The sequence below is a fragment of the Ixodes scapularis genome, unplaced genomic scaffold (assembly GCF_016920785.2).
Source record: "Ixodes scapularis isolate PalLabHiFi unplaced genomic scaffold, ASM1692078v2 PGA_scaffold8__174_contigs__length_109621045, whole genome shotgun sequence".
Classification (NCBI taxonomy): domain Eukaryota; kingdom Metazoa; phylum Arthropoda; class Arachnida; order Ixodida; family Ixodidae; genus Ixodes; species Ixodes scapularis.
Genome location: NW_024609883.1, coordinates 36,322,296 through 36,339,642, shown reverse-complemented (window position 1 = coordinate 36,339,642; position 17,347 = coordinate 36,322,296). Strand labels below are relative to the sequence as shown.

Here is a 17,347-nt window from a genome sequence, read left to right as displayed (position 1 = left end):
TGATGGCACCGACGGTGCTTAGTTGGTCACCCAACGAGCAGAAGAAGTACGCCAGCTAGCCCGTCTTCGAATTAAGGACCAGCAACGTGTGGACGCTGGCCGGTACAACCTTCGCCGCCGCGACGTGGAGTTCCAGCCCGGAGACAGGGTATGGGTGTGGACGCCCATTCGCCGCCGCGGCCTCAGCGAGAAACTGTTAAAACGCTACTTCGGACCCTACAAGGTCATCCGCCGCCTTGGGGACTTGAACTACGAGGTGCTCCCCGACGGAACTCGCCCATCAGGACGCCGCCAGCCACGACCCGAGGTCGTCCACGTAGTTCGACTCAAGCCGTTCTACGCGCGTTAGGATTGTGACACTGCATGTTTGTTTTGTTTCGCCGTAATTGTTTTAGCCATTTCCGTTTTCCTTTCGTTTTGCATCGGGGCGATGCACTTTTAAAGGGGGGGATATTGCCGCCCGCACAGCCGAGAAGGCAACGCTTGGTCACGGTCTTCTAGAAGATTCCCGGTCATCCTCGCAGCAGACGTAACTTTCCCTCTGCTTTGTTATTCTCGAAAGTGCCAGTTCATCCTCGCCCCGAGCACGCGACGCTCGAACATTCTTTGCCGAACTTTCGAGATAGTGACGCACGGTAGATAAGCAGCTGCCCGCGACCTTGTCGAGTCAGTCCCAGTTTCGCTAGCGCTCTGTAGTGCCGCCGAACCGCCGCCCGCGTTTCTGCTACCTCGACGCTCTTTCGTTATTTATTTTTGGTTGGCACAAGTTCGCCCATTAAATCTTTATTTTCAGTTCACTGTTCGGCTTTTCGTCACCTTCATTCGTGACAATATGACTCCATTCCCATGTACCCCATTGTACTTGAGACCGGTGGCATTGTTAGTGTAATTGATAACTTAAAAGTGTCTTGTTCTGCAGGGTCTGACGACATTAACTCAAAATTTCTAAAAAGTACTAAGAAATATCCTTCTATCATACTTTGTAAAATATTCGAACAGTCTATTGCTCTTGTTATTTACCGGACGATTGGAAGGTGGGTAAGGTGGTGCCGATACATAAAACTGGCGATAGACATTCTCTCCTCATTTTTCGTCCATTTTCAATGGGTCGAAAAATGAGGGGAGGAAAAATGGCAACATGGTTTTCGTAAATCATTTTCATGTGAGACGGAGCTTCTGTCCTTCACTCGTGATCTTCATCTTATTCTTGATCGCACATCCAAAGTTGATCGCATCTTTCTTGACTTCTCAAAGGCATTCAATAAAGTATCTTATAAATTTTTACTTCATAAGCTTAGCAAACTATATATTGGCCCTAATGTACTTGCCTGGCTTCATTCCTTCCTAACTAATCGGTCCCATTTCGTGTTCGCAAATAATACATCATCCAGTATATGGCTCCTGTTACGTCAGGGGTCCCTCATTAGGTCCCCTGCTTTTCCTTATCTTCAGAAATGATTACCTTCCTGTGTTTTATCTTCAATTAAACCTTTTTCTGATGATTGCGTTATATACCGTGAAGTGACTAACGACTCTGATGTTTTTGTCTTCAGTCTGACCTTAATCGTGTGTCCGAGTTGTCTGATTTATGGAAGATGAAATTTAACACGAAAAAATGTAAAGTAAGATTGTTTCCCGACTGAACACCGACTCTTCTTGCTACTTCCTTGACAACACTTCTTTGGAACGAGTGTCATCTTATAAGTACTTAGGTGTTCATATTGCGTCCAGTCTATCTTGGGAAACTCACACACAGTACATAAAAAGTAGTGCGAATCGTATGCTAGCTTCCTCAAACGAAATTTTCCGTCAGTCCCTGTATCTCTAAAACTCCTCCTATACAAAACACTTGTTTTTTCAAAACTGGAATATGCCTCTGCCTTTTGGGACCTCGGTACTGACGTATTAACATCTGCAGTCGTAGCCATTCAAAATAGATCTGTTCGCTACATTCTTACTAATTATCGCTGCACCTCCAGCGTAACATCCATGAATTTTACTTTGGGCCTGCCCAATCTTGCACTTCGTCGTGAATTCTCAAGTCCGTGCCTATTTCACAAGGTCTTTCATAATTCTTCCTTACGTGGCAGACCGCTTCCTACATCTCTTCGCGTCTTGATCACCAACACAAGCAAGGGTCTTCCTACCTGTAAGACTGCTACTTTGTACAATTCTTTTATTCCCAAAACAACGGCCTCGTGGAACCGCCTTCCATCGTCCGTGGCATGTATAACTGATCACATCAACTTTAAGCGTTGCCTACATTGCCACATTTCTGCATCTCATTAGAAATGTTGTGTTTTTGCCCTTACGTTTTGTTTTCTATTATTTTTTTTTGTATTTGACCTGTTAACCCACTCTCCTCCGTAATGCCTTCGGACCATGAGGGATTATTAAATAAATAAATAAATTAATATATAAACCCTTATCGGCTCTCGGTGACAAGGTCGTGACTCGCGACCCGTCTCCTCTGTGGAGGCTGACGTCTCTTCGAGGTGGGACTTCCGCCACTGCTTTTGCGTCTTGTTCCAGTATTTCATCTTCCATTGACTCAAAATTGCCAAAGAATAGCACGAAGTGGGATTTCGCTGTCTGAATCACTCTGGCACTCTTTTTCACTACGAGCAACTATTTTTTGTTTGGAATGTGCCAGTTCAAGCAAGTATTTAAGATAGTTAATTATTGTATTTGAGGTATTATACCATGCTAATTATCACATTACACTCTCAACCTGGCGTCCGCCGCTAAGGGAAAATTATCTTGGACGATGCCGTTGCGTGGTTTGCAGTGTACGTTTTTTAAAAAATTATTTGCAGTCTCAAAAAGAAAACAATCTTTCAAAAAGAAAACAATCTACAATCTATTAGCTAACAAAGTTAGCTAATAGAGCATTTAAGCTGCCTTCTCAAAGATTAACACTTATAGACATCGTTCATAGTATTTTTCAGGAACTGAATAGAGCGTTTCGGGAGCAAAATAACAGATCACGTAAGAAAGAAATGTGCAGAGAAGCGTTCGTCTCATTTGACTTTGGAGAGCGCTTCAAACACATTCTATTGAATGGAATATAGAGGTGCTGCAGGTTGCCACATTCAAACAGTGTTGTGTACCATTTTATTCAAACAGTGTACCAGGGGTACACCGATACAGTGTTGTCACGTGGCCCGGCTCATGTGTGGGAAGAAAGGCGTCAAAACAAAGCGCAAGCTATTATTGCCTTGAAAAATTTAGTACCAGCGTGAAGAATAGAAATCAATATGATTTAAAGGGATGACGAACCAAACATTCTAGTGTCCATACTAAGTGGCGCACGATCTTTCCACGAGCCAGCAACCACCGGTGTGCGCAAGCACATGCAACGAAATTGACATCATGATCCTCCATTCATGCTTAAAGGGGCCCTGCAAATCATATTTAAGCGTCCACCTTTTTTGCGGTTTCCACGTCTCTTGGGGTTCGGTCAAGCCAGCGGGCATGGAGAGAGTAACTAAATAGCAGTGCGTCCTATTTTAACCGGACGACGCGGAAACCTCCTCCACCGCCGAGGGCGACCCGCGGTACCGAAAGCGCCCAAAATGTGACGTCTTTGGTCCTGGGCTAACTACTGGTCAGAACCGCTAAAAGCTTCTTTTTAGCCGAAATACAAAATATAAGTGGCGCGAACCGTTTCAATTATTTATAAAAGTAGCTTTTGATCAGAAAAGAAACGGATGCAGTTTATGAAGTACGGAAACAAGAAATGACCCGTCGACTTACCCGCCAGCAAGCGGTGGAAAAGGCGGCGCATACTAGAAAGGAGTAGTGGGATCAGGCGCCGACACGGAAAGGTCCCGGATGTACGCGGCGGCGCTGCGGTCGTATGGACAGGAGGATCCAACTGGCTCCGAGCGTTCCGAAGGCCTTCGGCGAGAAGCTTTGTGTTGCGGTTTGGCCGTTTCGCCGTATGGCAGCGCGACGTGGCTCCCATTCTGAACCAATATTTACCCCGTGTTTGCTGTCGTTTGTGGCCAATGAAGTGTCATGGCGGGTTAGTTTTTAATCGCGCAGCAAATGGAATGAGAGCCGCTCTGGCAGCCCGCTGCATGCAGCCTATCCAGAACATTCTTTAGTGGCGCCCTCTTGCGCCGTCAACACGGAGTACGGCAGGCGTGAGCGCTCGGTGAGCTAACTATCCCTCCTCTAGTTCGTGGCCACTCAAGCAACCAAGGTTATTTTTTGCTTGTTTTCGCAATCTTAATTTGCCTATACCTTTTAAAATAAAGCGAATTTTGAGAAAAGAAAGGTTTCTCTAAGTTACTACGTTCAGTGCGCTCAGGTTCGGTGCAAATTAAAAAAAAACAGAAAAAGTCCTTGCAGGGCCCCTTTAAGATGACAGTGAAATGGACAATGAAGTCAGGCTTTTTATCTCCACAGTGGGTTTTGGTGTAAAGGGTAGGCGATTAATTGGTCTTACAAGCGCGTAGCATTCACTTGTGAAGATGGAACGCCTGTTTTTATTCAGCGTTTGCCAGGAGCCCAGACATTTCCCTGTACTTTTAAGCGTGAATGGAGGACAATGACGTCAATTTCGTTGCATGTGCTCACGCACACCGGCGGCTGCTGGGTGGTTCAGAAATCGTGCGCCACTTGTTATGGGCACTGAAATGTTTCGTTCAGTAAACCTTTAAGTCGTCATTTAAATCAAACCAGTTTCACAGTGGTGATTTAAAGGGGCGGAGCAAGAATTTTTGTACTCCACTTAAATAACACTTAGAATGAATCCCAGACGATTATAACCTGTGAAACATCAATGAACCAGTACGAGCATCGTTCACTACTTAACCTTGCAGCCAGAACAAGCGGCCACGTGATCTGGGGCCGATTACATGCAGCCAATGTCTGCCATAGCCACACCCCGGTGTTTGCAAAGCATAGGACACGTGCCGAGTTCCAGACATTGTTAGGGTTCGGCTATTGTCGTCATTGCAGCAATTGAACGCGAGTCACTACCCGAATGTTTGTGGAGCTTGTTATTATCGCGAGCGCAAAACCAGTGCTTAAGCAATGCTCGGTTACAATCTATGAGCCCCATTCAAATGTCGTCAATGTTCAACTTTGCCAAAACCGGGACCTCCAAACTACGTGAGCGAGTTTTTTGAAGGAGAGATTTGGAAAAAAACGAGACAAAAATAAAACGCTCCCTTTAATTATTAAAGTTACGCCGCAACTGAGAAGTTTCTTGGTTAATGGCTTTGCGTGCTAGCATACTTGGGTCCTACTAGTGCCAGTAAGTTTTTGTAAAGTGAAAAACAAAACAAAACAAACATTCTAAATGAATTTTGTTGCACCGTTACTTTAAATTAAACCTTTTACTAAAAAAAAATTTCCTCATACACTGCTTTTTCTTACATTTTATCTTTTACTGGAAAATATTAATCTGCAATTATTTTGTGTCTTTAACTCAAATAATCATCCACGAATAAAGGTCGTAGCCGGTTTAACAAGAGCAAAAAGCAATCCTCTCTCGAGCAAATCCGAATGTTGAGCTTCCTTTCTAACTTGCACTTGGTCCGTCAGTTGCATGGTGTTTTATTAAAATCCAATCATTACGTGAATGAAATTAAAAAAAAATGTAATGACATACTTCAAGCAAATAAAAACGCAACACATACTATTAAACTTTTTTACTCGTTAAAAAAATCGAGCGGCATTTGTTCGAGTGTGGCGGGATTTAGACCAATAAAGAAGTTAATAGAAGTGTACTTTAAGTGTGCAGTACTTATTTTGCACAAGCTGTTTTCAACAATCTGATAGGTTGACCAATCAACCTACCATGTTTAAAAAAGATTTAGTATCAATAATTACTTTTTCTGGCAACAGGCATTCCAATCAAATTGATCTGATTTAACTTAAGATAAACTGATTCAAATCAAATTAATTATATATACATAAAATGAATTCGATTTCAACACAAAAATACTTATTTGATTAAAAATATGTTTAACCTCCAATACTATTGGTGTTTGATGGTGTGAAGTGCCCCTCACATGGCCAGAAATTTGTGACAAGCTGTTCTAGTTCACTTATTTACCGACACGTGGCGTATTCACCTTTAACTTTTACGTCGTGTGCAAATTCCCGCCAAACCGAAATGCTTTCCGCGTGCAATGAATAAAATTGTGAAAAATAGAAAATAGAGCTACGTTATCAGAGCTTCTCAAACAGTACTACAGAAAGGGGGAAGATTAATTGATGGACAGCACAAAGAACACGCAGAGAGCGTGCTGACGCGGCAGTAAAACCCGCGCCAGTGTTGGTGGTTAATTCGACGAGACGGGTTGTTTGTGTGTGTCAGTGTGTGCGTGCGTCCGTGCGTGCGCGTGTGCGTGTGAACGTGCGCGCGTGTGTGTGTGCGTGTGGTGGGGGAGAGTGTAAAAGCAGCCTGTGAGCGCATTTTGAGGCAAACAAACACAAGACGGGCGCAAAGAGCGGACGAGCACGCCGTATCAGCGCCTCCCGGTTGCAAGAAGTCGATAACACTATTATTCCGCGTTTTCATATCTAGCGATATGGAAGCAAAAAAGTCAGATCTGCGGAAGAATTCCGAACAAGTATTCGAAAAACTACCCGACAATACATATGCGATATTTTTGGAAAGTTGTTTGCAGATTGGCGAGTGTGTCGAGTAAACTACAACAAAAAGGATCCATATTTTGTGTTGCCTAAATTAGGCTTTCATGAACTCCACAACCATCGTATCGCTACACTGCCTCCGCTGAAGTCATCAGGAGTGAAATATTCTCTTTGGTATGACCACTCGCTGTGCTGATGTCTGGCTTCCTTTTTCTTGGGATTTTTCTTGAAATTTGTAAAACTGAAAAACTCCGAACTGAAATTTTTGAATTAAATGAAACCCCAGGTTAACTGGAAAAATTGCTTTATTTCTGTTGACCCCGAAAACAAACCGCCCTTTTCCGCGAGGCTGCTTCCTTCTGCTGCAATTATTGTTTCTGCATGGGCCACTTAGTGATAACTGGCGCGAATAGCATTGTGTGTTGTAAAAACGCGATAGGTGTGCAATAGCTTTTACGACGTAAGCCCTGATAAACAACTGATTTCTGGTCGACACCAGAAATAGATACCGAAAACAGAGAACTTTGAAAAAATGAACACCCAAAGACACCCTTAAATTTAAACAAAGACTACACAAAAATACGGAACCCTACCTATAAGTTATAACGAAATCTAAAAGCTGCACCAACATATACGAAATCCAGCTTATAATTAGGATTCTGCGTTTTCGGAGTTCATTTCTGCTTAAAATCGCGGTGTGTTGTTTAGTGCTTATTTTTTACCATAAATTCGGAGTTCTTTGGAGCTTTCTTTCATCGTACAGAGTTTTTCGGCTTTTTCGGTGAAGTGAACGAAAGGTTGAAAACAGCAGTTTGTGAATTTAGTAAAAGTATCCTTTTCAATGAGAAACGTGTTCGACGATTCCCCTTTTTTAAAATAGAAGCTAAACGGAAGTTCTTTGTGATCATACAAACGAAAGTTGATACTGCGAGGGCCTGAAAAAAGCCTGCAGTTTTTCAAATAAATAAATAAATATTAGATATAGAGAAGTAGAGCAAAACTTGTTCGAAGATCCCTGGAAAATATTAAGACCAGTAGGATTCATAGCAGTTGGCGGTCCTGAAAAATCTGAGTTTTTTGGGTAAATATAAATATTAAAATATTTTACCAGAAGTATTTTTTCGATTTTATCGAATTTGTCCGAAAACACAGAAGCATACTTATAGTACTCACGTCCGCCCCAGAAACCGGAATACGCCTAATATATTTAGAAGTCTTTATTAAGTAAATGGAGGAAGGATCTCCACGGTGACGATAAAAATAAAAAGCCGGTTTAATTATGCGAACTGTGTTAAAATAGAAGGAAATAATGAATTATTTATTTTGGAGGTATTGTTGAACTGTACCCGACCGTCATCTCGATCCTTTCAGTGCGAGCGCTCTCTCCTTCCTCTTTCTTAGTTTCTTCCGTGTCTATTTAGTCTCCGGAAGCTTGCACCTTTTTTTTCTTAGTCTACAATACTTAATGATATCACCAAACGTACAGAATTACGCATTCAGAACCTGTCTAAAACTGTACCGCGCTATTCATATAGTCTCATTATCGATTTATTAGCGTGTCAGATCTTAGGCAATGTAAGTTCCTTCATCCTCTCCAGACTCGTCGACTAATCTCGCTCTTTTGCTTACTTCATCGGTTCCTTCAAAACTTCGGTCAGTCCAGTTCACCTCTTTTGGAACCACTGCCAAGCGGGGCAATGCCAGCTCCAACGGCAAGGCTAAGTCCGTCCTGATATTTTTTATAGCGTTGCTCCCCCCCCCCCCTCTCTTTGTCTGTCTCTCTCTCTCTCTCTGCCTCTCTTTCTTTCTATTTTATTAAGAACCACCGGATTCTTTTCGTAAAAAGCAGCGAAAGCTTCCAGCGAATATTTCGTTCAGCGTCCATCCTTTTAAAACCTCAGCACTTCCTCGTGCCATCCAGAACTCAAACGATCTTTCCGACAACAATTGACACCATATCAGATCGCAAAAAGTTGCGCGGTGCACTGGTTAACAGTTTCTTTCCACCAGGCTGGCACTCAACAAACTGAGTTTTTTCTTCTGTTGTTGAGCTATTGTAACCCTTACATAGTGTTCTTGCTCCCAAGGGCTTACTTATCAAAGCACGTTTATTCCGATTATCACAAAACGTTCGTCTGCCGTCGAAGGAATATTCTAAACTGTATCTTTGTTTTTTGTGTGTCACTATTGGGCTTATTCACATGTCATCACTTTTTACATTAGTGCTACATACCTCTTCCGCGGCAGACGTTTTCAGCGCTCAAGAATAAATAAAGTTGTGGCTACGCTTTCCGTGAGAAAGTCAGGAAATGCATGAAATACATTTGTTTATTGTTCATTTTTGTTTATTTATTACCTACAGTTCGCCCTTGGGGCATTATTATTTTTGTTTATTTATTACCTACAGTTCGCCTTGGGGTATTAATATTTAAATAGCGGGGAGAAGTTCGCACAAATATGTGGTCGAGGACTCGAGATTGCCTTTTCGAGTAACCAGACACTTCGTTTGTTTTGACGTTCGCTCGCTATGTAATACCTCACCTCAGCTTTCAGGCCCATGTGACAAACTCCCACAATTCAGCTCAAAACGGCGTTATGACCATATCAGGAGTTCTTAGTACTTATCAGAAATTTGCACACGCCACCACGTTTTTGGAGCATGACATAAGAGCAGTAGTGAGGACTGCTGCACCCAGATTGTGAAGATTATTCACGTTTCAAGAAACAGGCTGCTGCGCATGTGCGTTGTATATAATCAAAAACACGTTCGTGTGGAAAAATACAAATGTTGTTCTGTCAACAACATGAATGATATTGCCTTTTTCACTTCCGCATAATTCCAGCGTAACTTTCTGATACTCCTATCAGAAAGGTAGTTCCAAAAGTGCAATGCAACGCCGTTCTTATTCTAATGCGTGAGTACTACTCCGCTGACACAGCGGCCACCGAGCGAGATTGGTTCCTGCTAGTAAGAAGAGGAAATCGGAGGATTTAGGAACGATTTTATAACTCCACAGTAAATTCAGCTGAAACGAGCGGAACTCCCGAATCTTTGATTTTGTCCAAACGCCGAGGTCTAGTATAAAAACTAATTCGGGTAAATATGCGATATATTCCTGAAGTATGCAATTCTTTGGTCCTATTCCGTTAATTGCTTTAAACAGACACAGTCGTTAAAATTTGATCATATAGCATGACCTCACTACAATGATTAGAGCCTGTGTTCCTCAAGGCCTTCAAATACTCTAACAAAAACGTCGTGAGCTTATGTTAATGTCTGCCCTCAAACATCATAAAGTTAAAAAACCTTTCTCAGTTTTCACGTCGGTCGGTCTGTCGAGGGGGTGGTGGTTGCAACCACATAAGATATCGCACCTTCGGTGGTCGCACGGACACGTGATCATGATCATAAGGGATCACCTGTCCATCGTCACTGAGGTCACGTGACCATAGTCCGTGGGGTCCCGTCCACCACGTGACCACATAAGAAATAGCGCACCTTTGATGGCCACACATGGTCGCGTGACTGAGTCGGAAGCAACCTGACAATACTGATAATAGCGCACTTTTGCTGGCCACGTTCATGCGTAAGCGTCGTTTGTTTGTGGGTGGGGGTCACGTGACCATGGCCCATCGGTTTTCGTCCACCACGTAGCCACACTGGAAATAACGAACCTGCTGGTCGCACGGTCAAGTGCCCATGATCCGTGGGGTCACGCGTGACCGTCGACCACTACGTGATCCCCCCGCAGTACCCTTCCGGAGCATCTTCAGAATTCCAAAAAAGCACTCACGGAAGAAGCCATATAAAGGACCTCACGGAAGTCGACAAAGATTCATGGAGGTTCCATAACAGTTCCAGACCCCTTTAACGAAGAAGCGTTTACGCCATAAAAGACGATGCAAAATGCTGCGAGTTCCATGAGAATCTCCTACACGATTTGGTTTATAATTTCTTATTTATAGCTATATCTAATTTTTCTCTTCAATGAACCGCAGCAAACGTTACGATTCATCCCAGCCAACCCAGCCCGGTGAGCGTGCCACATGACTTTACATTTTTCGCACTGCTGCGCAATACCGTCTGATCACATGGCGCACTCTCTGTGTTGGTTTGGTTCCGAGGTTCGTGAAGTACCTTTCTGTTCATTTGTGACTGAGACAGAGTAATACCCGTTTCTTTATCAATGCTCTTTATTCCAGGGCTAACATAATTTTCTACAGCAGTACGCTTCCGGCCACCGTTTTATTGAACAAAGACTGAGGGTCTGGCTACTTTGTTAGGAAAGGGGAGATCAAAGTTAGTGTTAAAGAAAAAACATAGCTTAGCTTATCACTTCGCGTCCGCATACACGATGCACGCACGCGCGCACGTTGCGCTTTTAGAATTGCTTTGAAGGCTCGTTGGGCGTTGTCGTGTTGTCCATGGGCCAAGCAGTTTGGCGAGTCTGAAAGGTTTCAGTGTTCATCCGCTCAGATGTTGTTTCTATGATATCTCCTCGAACCTTGGTCTCTCTATACTCAAGTGGTAGACGACGCGAAATATATAATTTTCACCACTCTACTACATGCTGGTATCATGGCAAATACTTAAAAATAACTCTATTTTGAAAAAAAAAAAAAACGCTTCAAAGTGGACCTGGTTTTTCGGTACTGACGGTTTCGCCCTACTTTTCAAATTTGAGCACACGCGCCTTCACAGGGAACTTTTGGAGCACGGCTCATGCACCCATTCTGGGCGAAATATATAATTTTCATCCCTCTACTACATGCTAGTGCCATGGCAAATACTTGGAAATAAATCTGTCTTGAGCAAAACCGCTCCGAAGTGGACCTGGTTTTTCCGTTTCGACGGTTTCGTCCCATTTTTAAAGTTTGAGCACCCGCGCCTTCACAGGGAACTTTTGGAGCACGGCTCATGCACCCATTCTGGGCGAAATATATAATTTTCATCCCTCTACTACATGCTAGTGCCATGGCAAATACTTGGAAATAAATCTGTCTTGAGAAAAACCGCTCCGAAGTGAACCTGTTTTTTCCGTTTCGACGGTTTCGTCCCATTTTTAAAGTTTGAGCACCCGCGCCTTCACAGGGAACTTTTGGAGCACGGCTCATGCACCCATTCTGGGCGAAATATATGATTTTCATCCCTCTACTACATGCTAGTGCCATGGCAAGTACTTGGAAATAAATCTGTCTTGAGAAAAACCGCTCCGAAGTGGACCTGGTTTTTCCGTTTCGACGGTTTCGTCCCATTTTTAAAGTTTGAGCACCCGCGCCTTCACAGGGAACTTTTGGAGCACGGCTCATGCACCCATTCTGGGCGAAATATATAATTTTAATCCCTCTACTACATGCTAGTGCCATGGCAAATACTTGGAAATAAATCTGTCTTGAGAAAAACCGCTCCGAAGTGGACCTGGTTTTTCCGTTTCGACGGTTTCGTCCCATTTTTAAAGTTTGAGCACCCGCGCCTTCACAGGGAACTTTTGGAGCACGGCTCATGCACCCATTCTGGGCGAAATATATAATTTTCATCCCTCTACTACATGCTAGTGCCATGGCAAATACTTGGAAATAAATCTGTCTTGAGAAAAACTGCTCCGAAGTGGACCTGGTTTTTCCGTTTCGACGGTTTCGTCCCATTTTTAAAGTTTGAGCACCCGCGCCTTCACAGGGAACTTTTGGAGCACGGCTCATGCACCCATTCTGGGCGAAATATATAATTTTCATCCCTCTACTACATGCTAGTGCCATGGCAAATACTTGGAAATAAATCTGTCTTGAGAAAAACTGCTACGAAGTGGACCTGGTTTTCCGTTTCGACGGTTTCGTCCCATTTTTAAAGTTTGAGCACCCGCGCCTTCACAGGGAACTTTTGGAGCACGGCTCATGCACCCATTCTGGGCGAAATATATAATTTTCATCCCTCTACTACATGCTAGTGCCATGGCAAATACTTGGAAATAAATCTGTCTTGAGAAAAACTGCTCCGAAGTGGACCTGGTTTTTCCATTTCGACGGTTTCGTCCCATTTTTAAAGTTTGAGCACCCGCGCCTTCACAGGGAACTTTTGGAGCACGGCTCATGCACCCATTCTGGGCGAAATATATAATTTTCATCCCTCTACTACAAGCTAGTGCCATGGCAAATACTTGGAAATAAATCTGTCTTGAGAAAAACTGCTCCGAAGTGGACCTGGTTTTTCCGTTTCGACGGTTTCGTCATATTTTTAAAGTTTGAGCACCCGCGCCTTCACAGTGAACTTTTGGAGCACGGCTCATGCACCCATTCTGGGCGAAATATATAATTTTCATCCCTCTACTACATGCTAGTGCCATGGCAAATACTTGGAAATAAATCTGTCTTGAGAAAAACCGCTCCGAAGTGGACCTGGTTTTTCAGTTTCGACGGTTTCGTCCCATTTTTAAAGTTTGAGCACCCGCGCCTTCACAGGGAACTTTTGGAGCACGGCTCATGCACCCATTCTGGGCGAAATATATAATTTTCATCCCTCTACTACATGCTAGTGCCATGGCAAATACTTGGAAATAAATATGTCTTGAGAAAAACCGCTCCGAAGTGGACCTGGTTTTTCCGTTTCGACGGTTTCGTCCCATTTTTAAAGTTTGAGCACCCGCGCCTTCACAGAGAACTTTTGGATCAGAGCTCATGCACCCATTTTGGGCGAAATATATCTTTTGCATCCCTCTACTACATGCTGGTGCCATGGAAAATACTTGGAAATAAATCTGTCTTGAGAAAAACCGCTCCGAAGTGGACCTGGTTTTTCCGTTTCGACGGTTTCGTCCCATTTTTAAAGTTTGAGCACCCGCGCCTTCACAGGGAACTTTTGGAGCACGGCTCATGCACCCATTTTGGGCGAAATATATCTTTTGCATCCCTCTACTACATGCTGGTGCCATGGCAAATACTTGGAAATAAATCTGTCTTGAGAAAAACCGCTCCGAAGTGGACCTGGTTTTTTCGTTTCGACGGTTTCGTCCCATTTTTAAAGTTTGAGCACCCGCGCCTTCACAGGGAACTTTTGGAGCAAGGCTCATGCACCCATTTTGGGCGAAATATATCTTTTGCATCCCTCTACTACATGCTGGTGCCATGGCAAATACTTGGAAATAAATCTGTCTTGAGAAAAACCGCTTCAAACTAGACCTGGTTTTTCCGTTTTGACGGCTTCGTCCAACTTTTCAAATATGGGCCTCCGCTCATCCACAAGGAACTTGTTTAGAACATTCGGGTCTTTAACTGGGAAAAATGATAAAATTTAAGTCCATCAAATCAATCACGGTACAACTGCATATCCTTGAAAATAAACCTCCTCGATGGGAAAGACGTTCGAGCGAGGACGTTACGTAGTTCTCATTTTCCAATGTTCTCCTCGCTGGATCGACCGACATGTTTTTTACTTGATATTTTGAATTTATGTGCTTGACGTGTCATGAAGAGACCATCAAGTACAGTCAGCTTCCTTGCCAAATAATCACTCAATATTCCCACTTTATTCGCCCGAAATGTAGCTTCGCCAAGGTCAATAATTTCTTAATGATTAATAACAATATTTCTGTACCTTTTCTTAGCCATGATAAAATTTCTAAATGAAAAAACAAATAGTTGCTTTCTTTGTTTGCTAGTTTAGTGATCCCAGCAGCAGAATGCAGGAAACGATTCTGAACAGCTGGCTGATCGATTATGCGCCTGGTTCGACAAACTGGTCTCAGGAACCCGAGCAAATTAGTTTGAGAGAAGACAGAGCGTACACTACGCTTCCTGGATGTTTTTGCCTTGTCGCAGTTATATGGCAAATCTCGTATCTTTCTGTATTTTTAAATTAGGGAGGTTTAAAAATCACTTTGTGTGGCACATTTGGGAGAGGTGCCCCAGAAGGATGTTTTTTCTACGCATTACAAAGTATCATACAAATCACGAAACTTTGTCATATGATTGGGGGAGGGTTGTATTTATAATATAAAATTAAAATTTATTTCACTCACCTAATAATATATTTTAAAAACCGATCAAACCTGATACCACCCATAGTGGCTATGCATCAAATAATTTACTCGAATGAGGAACCTGCAGTTTATGCGCTGTAATCTTGACTTTTTTGCGGAAGGATTGGATCGTGTCAGAGATTGGACGGGTAGCATGGCAAATCTGAAAAAATGTGATGTTGAGCAAATATTGCCGTATTTCTATATTTAATACATTGCTTCTATGGGAGCGTTGCCATAATCCGCCAAGAGATGGCGCTAGCATGCGATGGCACAGATTTCTGGGGATGAAAGAAATTAGTCTAACGTGTCTCATAATTCAACCCCGTCCCCCCCCCCCCCCAAATCAATAAATATTCATCTTAAACTGCAAATTCTTGGACACGAAGCGCGCGATTAGAAGCGTAAACGCTGACGTCTTGCTCGTGTGCAATACGAGCCAGCGCACTAGATCACTTCATTTGTGGAACTTCCGCCATGGGGGGGGGGGGGGGGGGGGGGGGAGGTAGATTTATTTACTTCAGTCCGCCTTCCGTCGTTTGAAGCACCATCTAGAGTTTCGTTTCAAAACTTCGTGTCCCGTAGAATGCACTGCAGTTAATATAGCAACCCGTCCGATGTGTCGGACGACAGGAGGCCACCTCGGAGCCAAATGAGCGACCGGATTGTGCCCCCCCCCCCCCCCCCCCCCCCCCCCGGTTTTCTCTTTTTCTGTGGCGCCATCTATGTGGAGCACCGCGAACTCTCACTCTGGGTGAGCGACCGGTGGCGACCGGTGGCGACCGGCTAAACTGACGGAGATGGTTTCTCGTGGATTTTCAGTGGAGGACTGTCGTGCTCTCGGTTTATTTTCCGCACTCTCCCATAGAGTTCCACGCAAATCCGATTCCGATTTTTTTCTTCTCGCCGCAGCGCCATCTGTCGCAAGTCGGGGTACCCGCAAGCAGACGAGTACACAATCCGGTCACGGCGCTGCGGTAGGCTTCTATGGGCCGTTTCCCCACCTGCCTATCTTACACCCTGAATCCGACTTTCTGTCCTTTAGATACGGCACCAGTTAGCTCGAGCGATAGTATTGTTATTTTTTTTCTCTGGGAGTCTTACCATTTATAGAGGATGTTAGACTATTTCCTACAAATTCAAACAACGAGTTCGATAACTGGCATCGATGATGGTAAACAAAAGATGGCTGAAGCATCGCTACTCTAAAGCGTTATAAATTTATTGGCCCTGCCCTACTGAAAAAAACAAAACAAAAAACCTTTTGATATCTGGATCATGGAACTGGAAATCTATCTGAATTATATTTAAAATTTAAAATTTTCAGATTTTTTTTAGGTCTGCATTCTGGATTTTATGATTCCAAAAACAATTAGTTAGTTTTTCTGTTTCATAATCCACATAGTGAAAGGTTGACTTTTTAGTGCGCGCGTTGGTAATGATGTAGGTTTAGAAAGATTTATATACATAAAGACAGGGGACGGGACAACACATCAGGTTGTACTGGGTGTTTTGGTAAGGAGGTGAGGCCAAACAAATTGCGGGACACATATCGTTGTTTTCAGAACGTGCGAGACCTAACCCCGCAGAGTTTGTGGAAAGCAATAGCGCCCGATCCCGGTTGGGGCCCACTGGATGCCGAGCTGGGCTTTGACTACAACGACCGGCTGCGGACCCTGCTCGCCACGATGGCGGGGAAGGACCAGGACGTGCCTGCCAGCCTCGCTCCGCAGCGCGTTGTTGCCAGGACCAGGAGAACAACCGGGACTTCGGGACACGTCCTACCTTCGGCAACTGGTGTCAGCAACGTGGCTGACAGTTGGGTGTCTCATTGAAGGCCGGTTCGTGTATCTTAGTTTGAGTGCGACTGAGGGCGTTGCTCTCGCTTGAGACTCCGGGTGACGCGAGCCTGTTAAAATTTGAGTTCTCGCACTTATAACGCGAGGTTTTGATTTAAGTCTGAATGAAATTCAACTTCTTTGCGCATGCGTAAAAATTAAAAAAAAAACGAATTGACGTTTTTTTGGCGCATAGAAAATACCATAATTCGTTTTTTTTTGTTTCACTGTTTTACACTAATAAACTAACTAAAGCATTAAACGTGCTTATGCTTGCTTTCACATTGTGTAGCCAATGCTAATTATTTTATTAAATATAAGATAAACTAAATTATAATTTATGTGTTTTCCATTTCTAGATTGCTAGTTTTGCGTGGAAGTCAGGTACTATTGTCCACAAGTCGAACTTCATCAAATTTCGCTCAACAATTAAAAGGTTTGGAAAATCAGTTGAACGTATAACCTCAGGTTAGAAAAAAGTTTGCGACGTCTTTACGTGTGACCGCTTACGCCGAGATAACAAACGGCACGCTGATATCACTTGCCGTGTATCCCTGGAACATTTCCGACCTGGGTATACTACATTTCCTAATTTTCTTACGGCTCATGCTACCATCGTCGGCTAGAAATGATTCCTACAATCATATACACAGGCAGCACAGACACGTTGAAAAGACGTCGAAAGAGCGTTCGATGACGTCAGGAACCACATGTCGAAAGAACGTTAAAAGTATGAACGTCAGGTCCCTTTGACGTAATATGGAGAGCCTAATGTCTGGAAAAAATGGTGGATTTTGCGTCGACATAACGTCCCACTTAACGACCTTAAAACGTCGAGCGCACGTCTGAATTGGACGGGAAGTCAAGTGATAGCGTTAATAAACG

At 43.5% G+C, this 17,347-nt stretch overlaps 1 protein-coding gene across 1 annotated transcript in view; it reads left to right on the top strand.

The window, feature by feature from the left end:
- Nucleotides 1-16,625, top strand: part of LOC121833497 — a 51,415-nt gene extending 34,790 nt beyond the window's left edge. The window contains exon 8 of the mRNA XM_042286831.1: nt 16,190-16,625. Within this exon, the coding sequence (XP_042142765.1) occupies nt 16,190-16,459 (270 nt within the window). The 3' untranslated portion in view covers nt 16,460-16,625. The remainder of the gene's footprint in view (nt 1-16,189) is intronic.
- The last annotated feature ends 722 nt before the right edge of the window (nt 16,626-17,347 follow it).